We start from the raw sequence: 17,500 nt of genomic DNA, 5'->3' as shown, positions 1-17,500 counted from the left end.
AAGGGGAAAGGGAGAAAAGGATGAGAGAAGCAGGGGAGAACAGAGGAGAAGGAGGACTACTGATAATTTATTCATGGAACTGGCAAGACTGTTGGATTCCTGCCCTGAACTGGTAAGGGGAGGGGGGAGAGGGGAGGGGAAAGTTGGAAGGGAGAAGGGTAGGACCCACAAAATTCAAATGAGAAAAAAATAACAACAAAGAAAAAAACTGTTCCACTTCCCTCACACCCTGGCCCTCAATATTCCATCCCAACTTCCCCATCTCCTTCCTTCCCTCCCTCTCGCTCCTCTTACCCCATCACTACATTCCATCTCAATCTCCCAAACGCCCACTTTCCCTCCCTCCCCCCCTCATCCTCCCTCCCTCCCTCACACCTTCCCTCCTCATCTCCTCCCCTCCCTCCTCATCTTCCCCCCCTCCCTCCCTCACACCTTCCCTCCTCATCCTTCCTCCCTCACACCTTCCCTCCCCCTCCCTCCCTCACACCTTCCCCCTCCCTCCCTCACACCTTCCCCCCCCTCCCTCCTCATCTTCCTCCCCCCCCCACCTCGTCCTCCTCCAGCCAGCTACCTTGGAGTTTCAATTACTCTGCAAACGAGGCTATTCTTCCCCGTGTCTCGCCCCGTTGCTCCAGCCTCAAGGCAATTACTCTGGTTGCTGCAGTGACGGAGCACCGCGCCGGGCGACTCCGAGACTCCGCTGATGCCGCTAACCCGTCGCGAGTGGGTGCGTGAGTGGGTGGGTGGGTAAGTGGGTGGGAGTGTGGAAGGCTGGGTGGGTTTGGTGGGTGGGATGGGTGAAGTGTGGTGGTGGGTGGATGGGTGGGAGTGTGGAAGGCTGGGTGGGTGGATGGCTGTGTGCTTTGGTGGGTGGGAGGGTGGAAGGGTGGATGGGTGGGTGGAAGGGTGGGTGGGTGGGTGGGAGGATGGGGGGATGGGGGTGAGTGGGTGGGTGAGTGGATGGGTTGATGGGTGGGTAAGTGGGTGGATGGGTGAGTGGGTGGGTGGGTGGGTGGGAGGGAGGGTGGATGGGTGGAAGGGTGGGTGGGTGAGTGGATGGGTGGAAGGGTGGGTGGGTGAGTGGATGGGTTGATGGGTGGGTAAATGGGTGGATGGGTGAGTGGGTGGGTGAGTGGATGGGTGGGTGGGTGGATGGATGGATGGATGGATGAGTGTTTTAGGTGAATGGGAGTGAGTGAGTGTGCGTGGATGATAGCGTTTCCGCGGAGAGTTGGCAGCGGCTGCAGCGGTCTTCGCTCTCCGGTTACTTTTTCTTGAGTAAAATGGCCAAGGAAGAGAGGGAGAGAGGGAGAGAGGAGAAAGGGGAGAATAGAGGAGAGGGAATATGGAAGAAAGAGACTAAGGAAATTAAAGGATAGGAGGGGGGAGGAGGGCGGAATAGAGGGAAGAGAATAGAAAGAAATCGGGGATAGGGTGTGAGAGACAGAAAATGAAAGCAGGGGGAAGAATGGAAAGATGAAGAAAATGAAAGAGAGACAATGAGGTAGAATGGATATAGCGAAGAAGAAGAATATGAAGAAAGGGGGATCGATAAAGATAACGGAAGAAGAGAGGGGAGAGGAGGGGGTGGGGAGGGGGGAGTAGGAAGAGGAGGAGAAGGAGGAAAAGGGAGGAGGAGGAGGAGGAGGAAAAGGGGGGATGAGGATGAGGATGAGGAGGAAGAGGAGGAGGAGGAGGAGGAGGAGGAGGAGGAGGAGGAGGAGGAGGAGGAGAAGGAGGAGGAGGGCCGCCTGGATGGCGTCGCAAAGAGCAAGGCACTCACTTGTCCCTCCCGACGGCGACGGAGATGAGCTGCACGGCGGAGGCGCGCCTCAGGTTGTACGAGACCGTGACGTTGAAGAGGAATTTGTAGGCCGAAGGGTCGGCCGCGTCCAGCAGCAGGTCGGACGCAGGGAAGGTGATCGTCTGCTGGAATCGGTAGTAGCGCCTGATCCCGGAGTCCGGCAACACGCGAGCGCCGCGCCGGCCGCCTCCTCCTCCTTCGCCAGCGCTTCGCCCAAAGTCGCTCCCGGAAGTCGTCGCGTCGGCTGGTCGGCCGTCGCCAGCGCTGTGGTCGTCGTGGCCTATGCCGGTGATGGCGTCCCACCAGCGGTGCAGGAGGTCGAAGACGGTGTCGGCGTGGTCGGAGGTGTTGGTGTACTTGCTCCAAGGGTCGACCTCGGAGAAGCAGTTGGAGTCGACCTCGCCCTGCACGCTGCAGCCCCACTTGATATCGTAGCTGGGCGTGGGCGACGTCACCTCCACCTGCAGGGTGATGTTGGAGTGGGCGTCCACCTCCCGCACAGACCCGTCCGTGAACACCACTCTGAGGACGACAACAGGCAGGCGTCAGAGAGGCGCTCCGTCATATACATATACATATATACACATACATACATAAACATACATATATTTATTTATGTATATAATACACTATATATAAATAATATTATATATATATATATATATATATATATATACATACACACATAAACATATAACATATACATATACATATACATATACATACACACACACACACACATACACACACACACACACACACACATATATATATATATATATATATATATATATATATATATATATATATATATATACACATATACATATACATATACATATACATATACATATACATATACATATACATATTCATATTCATATTCATATTCATATACATATACATATACATACATACATTACATATATATATATATATATATATATATATATATATATATATATATATATATATATATATATATATATATATATGGGAGAAAAGCGGAGAGAGAGAGAGAGAGAGAGAGAGAGAGAGAGAGAGAGAGAGAGAGAGAGAGAGAGAGAGAGAGAGAGAGAGAGAGAGAGAGAGAGAGAGAGAGAGAGAAAACGAAAAACAGAACCGTGCGAAAACAAGAGGGCAGCGGCGACCGCGAGGTACTCACTTGAGCCTGATGGCCACCACAGAGAAGGAGGTGCTGGCTGTGGCACTGACGATGGTGCCGTTCTCGCTGATGGTGAGTTCCGCCGTGTAGGACCCGTCGGCCAGGACGGCGAAGGGGCTGAGGGAGAGAGCCGACGCGCTGCCGAGGGCGTGGGACGACGCATTCCCGACGGCGGCGGCGTAGGGGGCGGAGGACGGAAGCAGCTTCGTCCAGTGGTTGTCGTAGAACGGGTGGATGAGGAGCGTGGGCGAGTAGAAGGCGTGGTAGTCGGTGAAGAGCGCCTCGTTGCCGTCCTCGTCCAGCACGCGCCACCGGTACTCGGGGCCGTTGCCCAGGCTGCAGTTGCGGTGGATCTCCGGCTCCACCAGGATCTCCTGCGTCCCGTCATACTGCCGGAGGAGGAGGAGGAAGAGAGGACGTTAGGGAAGCCCAGAACTCCTGCGTCATACAAGAAAAGCGACACGAAACACGAAACAAAAGCGATTGTCTAACCGACTGCAAATCTTCGTCCTTCTTATTGGCATAGGATATCAGGAGAGCCAATTACTTTCACACTAAATTACTTCTATATATCATTTTCTCTCCTTAAAAAGAGATGCAACAAAAGAAAAACAATGAAATGAAGTGAAATTAAATGCTTAGGGATATTCAACAATATGCGATGATCAAATTGATCTTATTCTACATTCAACCAAATTCATTCTCTTTGTCTGTCTGTCTGTCTGTCTCTCTCACTCACACACACACATACACACACACACATCCGCGACCAACCCACATGCACATCCAATTCTCAACGCACTTATCATGGCGAATTCATGCACAGATGACTGAAAGGCCGTGAGGGCGGGGGGCTAAATGGCTGACTTGCTCAATACTTAATCATCTATCTCTAGGTATTAATATAACTACAATAGTAATAATCATAATGATGATGACAATACTACTCCTGCTACTAATAATAACATTAATAAAAATAGTCAACTGACAGTAATAATAATAATAATAATGGCAATAATAATAATAATAATAATAATAATAATAATAATAATAATAATAATAATAATAATAACAACAACAATAATCATAATAAGAGCCTCTTTTATAGAACACAAAATAGCCACATCATCCGACGTTTCATCTTCAACGGCATTTCTCTACAATGCCACGTAATCATGCGGAACCTATGCGACATTATGTGGTTTTCCTTAACCATTACAGTCAAGAACCCCCCTCCCCCTCCCCCTCCCCCTCCCCCTCCCGGTTTTGGAAACCATGACTAGACTATAAGGACACAGACTCAGAAATGAGTTAGTATAAAAATAGATGATAACGATAATAAAGGGAAAAAAAGACCCAACAAAAGAGAGAGAGAGAGAGAGAGAGAGAGAGAGAGAGAGAGAGAGAGAGAGAGAGAGAGAGAGAGAGAGAGAGAGAGAGAGAGAGAGAGAGAGAGCAGAGGTCCCATTACCCACCACCTTCTCGGGGCATTAGCGAACCACAAATCTCCCTCCCCCCCCCCATTCCCCAATCACTCTCCTCCTCCTCCTCTCCCCCCTCCCTTCCTCTATTGCCGGCAACCAGACCCAGCAACCACAAATGGGTCCGAGATTGCCACCGGGGATGCGATCGACGCCACCGGGAACACGCTAGGTTGCCAGATCTCCCTCCACATTTCTCGGCTCTTGCCATGACCCTTTGTGCAACATTCTCATGCAACACACACACACACACACACACACACACACACACACACACACACACACACACACACACACACACACACACACACACACACACACACACACACACACACACACACACACACACACACACACACACACACACACACACACACACACACACACGCCTTCATGAATACAGTAGGAAAGGGAACAAAAGGAGAAGGTGGGAGGGAATGTTCTAGAAACGCAAACATTAAACATTCTATCGGTCTATTAACTATCGCCGTCTTTTTTCCTGATTACTCCATTCGTCTCTTTTATTCTCCATTGTTTATTTTGTCTTTATTTTTAATTGTGTTCTGCGCTTTTTTTTTGCGTGTGCTTCATATTTGTCGTTTGGTTTATTATCAACTTCTTTCTTTTCAACTTTTATCAATTCTTCTTCTTCTTTTCCATTGCTCCTCCAAATTCCCACATTCCCCTTCTCCTCCTTCCTCCATCCTCCTCCTCACCCCCCCCCCCCAACTGTTGAAGATCAAAAAGCCAAAATTTCACCCTTACCTTCCAGACCAAACATTAAGAAAAACAAAATAAATAAAAATAAAAAATATATAAAAGAAAAATCTCCCCTTAACCGCAGGTCAATTTCAGGCTATATAACCTTTTCACTTTCACGATAATAAAAAGGGGGGGAGACGGAGAGTTAGAAAAAAATGAAATGTGTGTATATATATTGCTTTCTTTCTTCCCCCTTCTGTTCTCCACCCCACCCCCCGCCCTATCCTTTTTCTCTCCCCTCTTCCTTTGAATTTTATTTCCCCTCATTTCGCGGCTTTTGTTGTTTTTATTTTTTTCTTTCTTTCTATATTTCTATTCATTTGTTTATTCGTCTGCGTGACGCATCTCCTTCCTCTTCTTTTTCTTTCTTTCGTTTTATGTTTCATCTATCTACATCAACTTTTTTATTTTTTCTTCCCAATTCTCTCTACATTCTTCTTTCCCTCCGTTTCTCTTCTTTTCTGTTTCCTTTCTTCCGTAATTCCTTCTCTCATTCAGTCTTTCTTTCCTTCCTCCCTTCGTTCTCTTATCTATCTATCTGACCTTCCCCATTCTCATCTTCTCCCCACTTTCCTTCTTTCCACCTTTCATCCCCTTCCTCCCTCCCTCCCACCTCTTGCCCCCCCCCCTTTCCCTCCCAGCCCCTCCGCTCCCTCCCTCCCACCTCTTCCACCCCCCAGTTCCCTCCCTCCCTCCCACCTCCTCCACCAACCCCTCCTCTTCCTCCCTCATCCCCTTCCCCCTCTCTTTCTCTAATAACCTCAGCCTAGCCGGCACGCAAACACAATTTACCCTTTTTTATTACCGTCCGCCTTCCATCTTTATTGTTTCTTTTGTTATATCGCTCCAGTTTTTTTTTTTAGTCTTCTTTGTTTTCTTGTTTGGTGTTTTTTGTTATTAACAAAAAAAGGGGAATAATAGTAAATGGAAGTAAAATGGAGGAGGGTGAATAAAATGATAATGATGACATTGACGATGCCTGTGATAATGATGATGGTGGTGATGGTGATAGAAGTGTGTGTGAGAGTGAGAGTGAGAGTGAGTGTGAGTGTGTATGCTATATTTTCCTGTACGTAAGTATATTCCTTTGATTGTCTGCGTTAATATGCGTGTACATAAACACGCGCACACACACACACACACACACACACACACACACACACACACACACACACACACACACACACACACACACACACACACACACACACACACACACACACACACACACACACAAACCAACATAAACATGCATGTGGTCGGACGGCTATGTGGGTATGTGGGTGCGAGAGTGCCAACGCGCGTATCAAAAATAAGGCCATTTCTCGGATATTTGAAGGATCAACGTTGTGCAGCAGAGCGGAATATCGTTCAAAGCGCCCAATCGCCGCCAAGCGCCATTAAAAAAGTCAATCCCTCCCCTCGCCCCCCCTCCCCCACTCCTCCCACCCCATTCCGCTATCCAATCCTCTCTTCTCTTGTTAGTTGTTTATCTGTTTCTTTTTTTCTCTTTCTCTTGTGATCTTTTTCGAGATCTCTTCATCTTTCTCATTCTCTTTCTCTCTCTTTGTTCCCATGTCTCCCTTGTCTCTCTCTTTCCTTGTCCCTCCCTTTCTCTCTCCCTTTCCTTCCCTCTATCTCTTTGTCACTCCATCTCTCTCCCTCTCCTTTTCCTTCCCTCTCTCTCCTTGTCCCTGCCTCTCTCCCCCTCTCCCTCCTTCCCTCCCTCTCTCTCCCTGCCCCTCCCTTTATCTCCCTTTCCTTCCCTCCCTCTCCTTAATAACTACAAAAGCTAAAAAAAAAGAAAATAAATCAAACACGAGCAACGCGGAATTCCACGGGCTGTCTCGCCAATTATGTAATTACGGAGCTACTTTCTTGCCCGAGATAAGCTGTCAAGTTAGCATCATTTATCTCGAGGGCCATTAGAAGCTGCCCGGGTTCCGCGCGTGCGTATGCCTCCTGCGGGGTGGAGTGCGCGTCGCGTGAGTGTGGGAGGGAGGGAGGGAAGGAGGGAGGGAGGGAGGATTGGAAGGGATAGGGGGTGGAGAGTGATAGGAAGGGGGAAAGGAGGAGGGGGAGCGAGAAGAGAGATGGGGAGAGGAGGAAGGGGTGAGAGGGAAGGGAGGAGAGAGGGGGATAGAGGAGGAGGAGGAGGAGGAGGAGGAGGAGGAGGAGGAGGAGGAAGAGGAGGAGGAGGAGAAATAGAGAGAGACAACAAAGAAACGAAAAGAAAACATTTTCATAGCCTACAGCTTCCATAACCATATCTAACCCCCCCCCCCTCTCCTCCCACAGCTCAACTAACACCAACAGCCCCCGCAGCTATAAAACAAAAGAAAAACACTTTCCCCTCACCTCCAATCCCCTCTTTTCCTCAACACTCTCCTTCACCTGGGGAACAAAGCCAAGGAAGCAACCCTCCCCCCCCCCACACACACACTACCTTCTTCACCCTTCGTGTAAACACCTCCCGGACGCCTATAAAGCTTTTAAGACTCCTCTTGCCACCAATGCAACATTCTCGAAAAAAACACCTGGGGCTTTGATTCCTTACTTTGAATCTAACACTACGTCTACTTACATCTACTCGCTTCTACGTCCGCTCTGAGGGTTCTCTATCCTACACTTGTTCCTCTTTGGTCTTTCTCTCTATCCCTTCCTTTACGCTTGTTCCTCTTTGGTCTTTCTCTCTATCCCTTCCTTTCTTTTGTCTTTTTCCTTCTCCTCTTCCTTCTTCTTCTTCCTCTTCTTCTTCCTCTTCTTCTTCTTCTTCTTCTTCTTCTTCTTCTTCTTCTTCTTCTTCTTCTTCTTCTTCTTCTTCTTCTTCTTCTTCTTCTTCTCTCTCTTTCTCCTTTTCCCTCACCCTCTCCCACCCCTCCCCATCTCCCCCACTCGCCCCCCCACCCCCTACCAAAAACAAACACGCATTCACAATTAACAAGACGACTTAACATGGAGAGGAACACACGCAGACGGTCAGACGCCTCGGGGCCTCCGCAAATACAATTTCGCTAGTGTATGCAAATCGCGCATAAACTTCGCCAGTTCAAAGATAAATCTGAGGCCAGGCAGATCCTAAGAGAGGGGAGAGGGGAGAGGGAAGAGGGGAGGAAGGGCGAGGAGACGGAGAGAAGGAGGGGAGAGGGAAGAGGGGAGGAAGGGCGAGGAGACGGAGAGAAGGAGGGGAGAGGGGAGAGGGGAGGAAGGGAGAGGGAAGAGGGGACGAAGGGAGAGGAGACGGAGAGAAGGAGGTGGGGCGAGAGGACAGGGGAGAGGGAGAGAAGACGAAAGGAGATGAGAGGAGAGGGAAGATGGGAGAAAAGAGGGGAAAAAGAGTCACAAGAAAGGAAGGAGGGATGATGGCAGAGGAAAGAAGAGGGGAGAGGAAAGAGAAGTGGTAATGCTAAGGATGCAGATCTTAGGTCTCGCGGCGCCGACCCCTTCCTTAACCCTCTGCACGTAGCTGTATATTTAGCATAAAAGAAGAATGAGTAAGGGGAAACGGCATGTGAGGGCAGGCGTGTAAGGAGACCGGTGAAGGGAGTGGATATGGGGGGGGGGGGAGTAAGTGAGTGAGGGGGGGAAGGGAGAGGGAGAGGGAGAGGGAGAGGGAGAGGGAGAGGGAGAGGGAGAGAGAGAGAGAGAGAGAGAGAGAGAGAGAGAGAGAGAGAGAGAGAGAGAGAGAGAGAGAGAGAGAGAGAGAGAGAGAGAGAGGAGGGGGTGTAAAGGGAGAGAAAGGGAGATGGAGAGAGAGAGAGAGAGAGAGAGAGAGCGAGAGCGAGAGCGAGAGAGAGAGAGAGAGGCTAACGAGGAGAGGAGAATTAAAAAAGTAAAAGAAGACAAAAGAAAAACAAAATCCTCGTCACATTATCCCCCACATCCATCTTCCCTCAATATCCGCACATCAAATATAACCGACGTGGCAACGCATAATACGCATGCGCTGCTTAAAAATATAATAATAAAACAGGCGAATGTTTATATTAGACCGAGATTGCGCCTCAGCCTTGGCAACCATTTCCTAACCTTGCTTTATCACGCAAAGTATTTGATCAGTGTCAGGTAAGCAAATTACTGCCGCTTGTGACAGCCCAATGAGAGGCAATCTTACAGCCGCGCTCTTTATGACAAGCCAATAAGAGATAATCTTACAGGATAAACCTTTTATGACAAGCCAGTGAGAGGTAATCTTACAACATACAGTCTTTGCGACAGCCCAATGAGAGGGCAATATTATAGCATGGGTCTTTATGACAGTCAAATTAGGGAAAACCGATGGGTTCAAACGACTGCGGAACTACACTTGCGTTGACCAATAGAATCAATTCAAAAGAGAGCAACATCTTTTTTTATTTTTATATCCTTAATGTTTACAACTGCAAATGGCGCACCGGGCAAGGCAGTCGGTTACAATTGGCCAATTCAAAGGCTAGAGAAATGACGTGGCACTCTGTGATTGGCCAAAGGGGGACGGGGGTTCACTAATATCAAGGATCTGGGTGTCTCGCCCAAAATTCCCGAAGAATATTTACGAATTCCTACCATCTGATATTAAAATTTTTACTGCGGCGTTTTGTGCCCTTAATATGAATCATAAAATATTTTATTACTGTATCTGCTTGAAATTCGTTTTCAAACTTTTACAAAACGCCATTACAACTCCCGTTTAAATTCGCCATAAAATAAGTTTAATGGCGTTTCCTTCACAGCGATTCCAATTTCAACATATTTTCAGCTTAGTTCTGACTATAACGAAGCGCCCGCGTACAGTAAGTGTACGGTTATCAAGATTTTTACCATCTTAGCCACCTACCGTGAAGTATAACCAGAGTCAAACTAGGGCAAGTCGCTGCCGCCCCGTGCTCACTCGATGGCAACACTCGCCAACCGTTAAAATGTATTACACTGTCATTACCCAATACTGAATCCGCAATACGGCTGCTTCCTGACGTAGACAGAGTGCCAAGTGTCCGTGTTGCAGTGTAAGGCAAAGTGTAAGTGCATACATTGGTTGATTGACTGATTGGTGGTAAAATTGAGAGAGGGAGGGGGAGGAAGGGAGGGAGAGAGGAGGAGAGGGGGAGAGAGAGGGAGGGGGAGGAGAGAGGGAGGGGGAGGGGGAAGGGGAGGGAGAGGGAGGGAGGGAGAGAGAGAGAAGAGAGACTAAGAAAAACAGACAGAGAAACAGACAGAGAAACAGACACGCGGATATCCATCACCAGCAGCAAATCAGACACGAAAACGAACCCTAAATTTTACACCGTTCTCCATCCTAACTCGGAAACAAAAAAAGGGGTAAATCACCTCAGCCCTACGACCCTTTGAACTCAAATACCAACAACAAGAAAAAAACAACAACTAAAATCATCACGTAAAAGACACGAGAAAATAACTCACCCCCCTACCCCCTACCCACTATCCCCCAACAACAAACTCCAGACGTACTATATATCTTCAAAAGAGAGAAAAAAAAGAAAAAAAATATTGGAAAGAAGAGAAAAATGTCTCAAAAAAATCATCAATAACTCCCACACAAATTACTGTTAAAACTTTAAGCTATTTCCGCTGTCTCTTTCTCCATCATCATTTTTCAAGCAGAGAGAGAAGGAGGAGGGAGGGAGGGAGGGAGAGGGGAGTGGGGGGTTGGAGGGAGGGAGGGAGGGAAAGGGGAGTGGGAGGAGGGAGGGAGAGGAAGGAGGTTGGAGGTAGAGAGAGGGAGGGAGGGAGGGAGGGAGGGAGGGAGGGAGAGAGAGTGTCTTGGGAGACGGGAATGGGAGGAGGGAGGGAGAGAAAGGAGGTTGGAGGTAGAGAGAGAGAGGGAGGGAGGGAGGGAGGGAGGGAGGGAGAGAGAGTGTCTTGGGATAATACGGTGTCTGTATGTGGGGGGGGGGGGGGAATAGGCGAAGAGAGAGAAGATGGAGTAGCTTTCTGGCCGTGGGGAGGGAGGGAAGGAAGAGGGGTTGGGGAAAGGAAAAGGATAAAGAGGGAAGACGAAAATGGGAAGGAGGGAAGCAGAATAGAGGGAGGTAAGAAGAAGGAGGGGAGGAAAGGAAGAGACAGATAAAGAGGAGGTAAGAGCAGGAAGAAGAAGAGAGCCTGGCCAAGAAGAGTCAAGAGAACGACAAACAACCCCACGATTCCGCCAAGAAACATGGACCAGAGTTATGGCCAGGGATAATCGACCTTGACAACTACTTTCATAACATACCTTGACGCCCCTCACCCCCCTCTCTCCCCTATTCCATCCCCCCCTCCTCCCTCTTCCCACTCCCCTTCTTGCAGCCCTCTGTCGTCTGTCCCGCGAGCATGATATAAATCAGGTGTCTTACCCCCCTTCCCCTCCGTACCCCTCCCCCCCTTTCTTCGCTTCAACTCTGGTCTCTTGCACGGTTCTCTCTTCTTTGCAATTATTTTTGCAATTATCTATTGTTTGCCATTCGGTCTGTTTCGGTTCCCCCCTTCTATAATTCCCTCCCTATCTCTAACAGGCATATTTATTGGCATTATTTCCCGCCCTCTTCTCCTTTTCATTCTCTCTCTCTCTTTCTCTCCCTTCCCCTCCCCCCCTCTCTCTCTCTCTCCCCTCTCTTCCCTTCCCCACCCACCCACCCACCCACCCTCCCTCCCTCCCTTCCCTTCCCTCCCTCCCTCTCTCTCTCTCTCTCTCTCTCTCTCTCTCTTTCTCTCCCTCTCCCCCCCCCTCTCTCTCTCTCTCCCTCTCCCCCCCCTCTCTCTCTTTCTCTCCCTTCCCCCCTCCCTCCCTCCCTCTCTCTCTTTCTCTCTCTCCCTTCCCCTCCCCCCCTCTCTCTCTCTCTCTCTCTTTCTCCCTCCCTCCCTCTCTCTCTTTCTCTCTCTGCCTTCCCCTCCCTCTCTCTCTCTCTCTTTCTCTCCCTTCCCCTCCCTCTCTCTCTCTCTCTCTCTCTTTCTCTCTCTCCCTTCCCCTCCCTCTCTCTCTTTCTCTCTCTCCCTTCCCCTCCCTCTCTCTCTTTCTCTCTCTCTCTCTCCCTTCCCCTCTCTCCGTCTCTCTCTCTCTTCCTCTCCCTCCATCTCTCTCCATATCCCTCTTCACGTAGTTTGTTACGGAACCAGAAAAGATGAGTTACTTTTACTTTGTAAAAATTTGCGTTCACTTTCCAGAAAAAGGAACGCCTTTCACCGAGTGCAAATTGGGCCTTTACATTGCACATTCTTAATACTTTTACATTGCATTCATGATACTTTTACTTCACGTTCTAATTCCCATTGTTGAAGTAAACAATTTCTGTCTGTCTGTCTGTCTCTGTCTCCCCCCCTCGAAATTATTTTCCCTACATCTATTCATCTGGCTGCGTGTCTGTCTGTCTGTCTGTCTGTCTGTCTGTCTGTCTGTCTGTCTGTCTGTCTGTCTGTCTGTCTGTCTGCCTGCACTCGCACCCCCCCCCCTCCCCCTACGTCGCCTCTGACATGAAGCATGAAGCTCCAACTTTTCACCTCGCTTCTCCCATCTCGCGTTTCGTGTTTTCTCTGAAGACACATTACAACTTGAGAGACACTTAAGGCCTAACAAACTGCCTTCATTACTCCAAGACCTAAAACCTCTACGGCGTGACTGATGTCCCTCCTCTTCTTCTTCTTCTTCTTCTTCTTCTCCATCTCTTTCTTCTTCTCCTTCTTCTTCTTCTTCTTCTTCTTCTTCTTCTTCTTCTTCTTCTTCTTCGTCATCTTCACTTTATCTTTACTTTTTTTTCTTCTTCTTTGTGTTATATTTAGCCTTTTAGCTCCTCTTCCTCTTTATCTTCCCTTTTCCCCTCCTCGATATGTTGCAATCACTGGAGTTGCAAAGCTGCATAGTGCTGAAGGCTGAAGTGACGCGTTTGCCCTTGAGGTATAATCTGCCTTGCATAATCCAGATATTTCACAAGATAAACCTACTGTCTCACCCTCTCCTCTCTCTCTCTTTCCCATCTCTTTCTCGTTCTCTTTGTTTCCCTTTCTCTGTGTCTCTCATTCTTCTTACTACTCCCACTCTACTACCAGACTCACTCACTCACTCACTCACTCACTCTCTCTGATGTATGAATAAACGTTTCAAAACCAATCAATCAATCTCTCCCTCCCTCCCTCACTCCCTCCCTCCCTCCCTCCCTCCCTCCCTCCCTCACTCACTCACTCACTCGCTCACTCACTCCCTCACTTACTCGGTCACTCATTCCCTCCATCCCTCCTTCCCAAACTCACTCTCGCATATTACTCACACATATGAAGTGCCGTCAAAGTCCCTGAGGACATTTGCAATTACCTGCAAAGAGAAGAAATACGAGGTTACACATCATTCAAATCACATAGCTGGTAAATCATTAATTATTAAGTTATAAAAAACAATAACGATGGTTGATCATAACTAAGACTAATAACTATCTAATAGCCAATTACAAATAACACTCGAAACAATAACAAAATATTACACCACAAGAAACATCGTAAAACACGCTAACCCGGATGAATAAATATCATCAAAAATCCTTTAAGGAACGCAATTCAACCAAGATTCACCCTCAAACAAACAAACAAGCAAACAAACGCAATCGACCTGCAACAAGGCCAAGTAATCCGAGATCAAAATCCGCTTCGTGGATCATATATACCCGAGAGTTTCCTGTAACAAACAAGATTATCCGCTATCCGCTTCTATTTTTTTTTTCTTTATCTTCTTTTTTATTCCTTTCGGTTTGTGAGTCTGTAATCCTTCAGTGTGTGTCAGTGTAAGAGAAGTTAGCATGAATTCTCCTACTCTTACTCTCGCTCTCTCGCTCTCTCTCGCTCTCCCTCTCTCTCTCTCTCTCTCTCTCTCTCTCTCTCTCTCTCTCTCTCTCTCTCTCTCTCTCTCTCTCTCTCTCTCTTACTCAATTTGTCTCTATCGACTGTCTGACTGTCTGTCTGTCTGTCTGTCTTTCTCTTTCCTATGCCCTCCCCCTCCCCCTCCCCCTCCCCTTCCCTCTAAGGCCGAAACAACAGACAATTTACCGGAACATCACGTGCGCTGATTAACCTTTGCCGATGGATAATACAGGTATGCCAACATGAGACAACAACGTCAGGCTTACCAACATGGACCTTACAGACCAAGGATGACGAAAAATAAAACAGCTTGGTCCATCAACTCACCGTCACCTTCCTCAATTCTCATCTCTTCTCGATTTTTTTTTTTTTCCTCTCCTTTCAATTCGTCTATCCGTTTCTGTACTTTCCTTCTTCGCTTCGCTTCCTTTCCCTTCCCTTCAATCCCTCCTTCTGTACCCTTTCTCCTCCTTCCAATCAGTGGTACCAACACAACAGCCCTCCCCCATCCGCCTCCCCTTCCCCCTCCCCCTTCCCCCGAAAGGTCTCGAGTGCCCCCCCCCCCCACTCTCCACCCTATGGCGTCATGCCGGATACTTACCAATGAGATGAAATTCCACCGGGGGCAGCTGAATGGCAACCCAATGCGTCGCTGTGAGGCAACGTGGCAACAAAGGGATGTCAAGGAGGAGGTGGAGAAGGGGGGTGGGGGGGGGGTAGGGGGAAAGAGGAGAGGGATAGGGAAGAGAAAAGGGAGAGTAAAGGGGGTGGGGGAGAGGGAGAAAGAAAGGGCAAGGAGGAGGACGGAAGAACGGAAGTGAAAATAAAAAATAAATAAAAAAAAGAATGAAAGGGGAAGAGAAAAGGAGAGAAGAGGAGAGGGGACAGAGGAAGGGAGAGGGGGGGGGAGGGATATAGTGCAGCCTTACCAAGGTGGGTGTCGGTTTTATGAGCAAAGTGGATTATTGAGGTCATTAAGATATCCAGAGAGCGATGATGTTGCAGGATGCGGCTCTCGCGGTGGCAACACCGAGGAACGAAAGCCTAGGAGAACGGCGATCCAAAATGATAACCAGATAACCCCCCCCCCACCATCTCCTCCCCCCTCCCCCTAAATGGATGAACGCACGATCCGTCAACGTCTAAATTAATGGCGAAGAATACATCACCGTGAACGTGCACAGTAGTTGCAAATCAACCCATCACAGCAACGAAGGTTACCAAAACCCCCACCACCAACCCCCCCCCCACCCCCCATCCCAAATTATCATACTAATAGATACCCTCCGCCCGTGTTATTCAAGTCCGCGGATGTGTTAATAATAAAAAAAAATAATAATAATAATAAACAAACAAAAAAAAAATTACAAACTAAATATAAAGGCAGTATCATTCCCCCAAGAGCCTGAAGAGCTTCGCGTTCGAGATGGAAGAGATAGGAGCGATCCCGAAATTATATGTTTGCCCGGACAAAAAGAGCGCTTTCAATATTCTCAGTGAACGCAAACAAGGTCCCTCGTGGAGAATGATCCAGCAAAAAATATATACAATACGCACTTTAACATATATATCAATATGAACTTATATGTACATCATTATTATTGTCTGTTTGCAGACGTATATACATGCATGAACACATTATTTGTATATATGTATATATGTATATATGTATGTATGTATATATATGTATATATATATATATATATATATATATATATATATGCTTACATATTGTTTAGCTTTGGCTATTACACTGCCACTAAAATGTAAATATAATGAGAGAGGGGAGGGGAGAGAAGAAAGTAGACAGAAGAGAAGAGAAGAAAAGAGAGAGAGAGATTGGGGCTTATCACCACATCTTAAAAATATCTTCATCCATCTCATTTATCACTGATGGAAGCTATAGTAATTGCAATAAACGATGAGGAGTGAGACGGTAGCAACGGCTTCCGGGGATCATCATTCTCTCTCTCTCTCTCTCTCTCTCTCTCTCTCTCTCTCTCTCTCTCTCTCTCTCTCTCTCTCTCTCTCTCTCTCTCTCTCTCTCTCTCTCTCTCTCAACCTCTTTTCCCACAATACTATAAATAATTCCCAGATCAGGTGCTACCCATTCGTTCAAAGGGCGGGCCCCTTATTACCACTGGGGGAATGTGCACTGTATATTAATAAGGTATTTGGCTATGACTTTTTGCTTATGAACTAAAATGTTCTAATACTGTCTTTGCATGATCCTCCGCCACCTCCCTGGATCCTGCTCTTGCTGTGAAGGTGGGAAGAGAGGGGGGAGGGGGGATGTGAAGAGAAAGGAGGAAACGAGAGAAAAGGGAATGGAAGAGGATCAAAGAGGATCGTGGAAGAGGAGGAGGAGAAGAATAAGGAATACAGGAGAAAGAGGCAGAGGATGGGAAGAGTAAAAGGAAGAGTAAAAACAAAAACATGGATGCCGGAGGAAAGAGAGGAGAGCAAAAGCTCCTCCCTTCTCTCCTCATCCTTCCTCTTCTCCACTCCTCTTCCTAGCCTCCCCTCCCCTCCTCCACCATCCATCCGCCCAGACCCCGAGCTGCAACACGTCACACACTCAACCCGCAAGCGCCTATTTCGTCGGTCGTGCTTGAGCGGCGGCGTCCTCCTCCTCCTCCTCCTCCTCCTCCTCCTCCTCCTCCTCCTCCTCCTCCTCCTCCTCCTGCATGTGTATGTGTATGGGCATGGGCATGTACATGTGTATGTGTATGTGTATGTGTATGTGTATGTGTATGTGTATGTGTATGTGTATGTGTATGTGTATGTGTATGTGTATGTGTATGTGTATGAGCATGTGTATGTGTATGTGTGTGCGTATGTGTGTGTGTATGTGTGCGAGAAAATGTGTGTAAATATATCTTCCACTCAAGCTCTCGAGTTTATGGGCTTTGCATATTTTATCTACCTCAGGCGACAAGTCCTTTATGAATATCAAACTTACCAGGGCTTATAAAATGAGGAGAGAAAAAAATAGAAAATGAAGAAGGAAAAAAAAAGAGAAAGAAAAAAATTTACTCCAGAAACTCAATCATCATTATCACTGCAATATTGCTGGAGTTTTTAACCTTTTGTCTACGAATGCAAGACTGACTCCCCCCCCCCCCACACACACCCTCCAAGCACACGGAGACGAGCGGAGGGGGAAGGGGGGGGGGGAGACGACAAGTAGCGCCGCACGACCCGACGAGCAATCATTATCATTTCGTGTGCACATGTGGGCGTGTGTACGTGGGCGTGTGCACGTGGGCCTGGCTGCACTTCGGATGCGGACTTTCCCCACCATGATGAAATTAAGAGTTAGAAAAGAAAAATGCAGCATAAAATATAATATGAAACATGTTAATATAAATAGGAGAACCGGGTGAGCTTGGTTGTTTTAAGATGATCTGCAATTCGTATGGACTGTGTGACTTTACATTTACCTCTCGTTCTCCCATGCCCTCCCTA

At 47.7% G+C, this 17,500-nt stretch overlaps 1 protein-coding gene across 1 annotated transcript in view; it reads right to left on the bottom strand.

Annotated features, from left to right (window-relative positions):
* Window positions 1-17,500, bottom strand: part of LOC122255141 (uncharacterized) — a gene marked incomplete in the record, with an annotated part of 1,591,030 nt that overhangs the window by 48,384 nt on the left and 1,525,146 nt on the right. Inside the window, 2 exon segments of the mRNA XM_086551259.1 lie at window positions 1,784-2,326; window positions 2,970-3,358. Coding sequence (XP_086407385.1) covers window positions 1,784-2,326; window positions 2,970-3,358 — 932 coding nt within the window.

The sequence above is a fragment of the Penaeus japonicus genome, unplaced genomic scaffold (genome assembly GCF_977035675.1).
Source record: "Penaeus japonicus unplaced genomic scaffold, GWHDUDI00000001_assembly GWHDUDI00000025, whole genome shotgun sequence".
In the NCBI taxonomy this organism is placed as follows: domain Eukaryota; kingdom Metazoa; phylum Arthropoda; class Malacostraca; order Decapoda; family Penaeidae; genus Penaeus; species Penaeus japonicus.
This window is presented reverse-complemented; position numbering and strand designations above follow the sequence as displayed.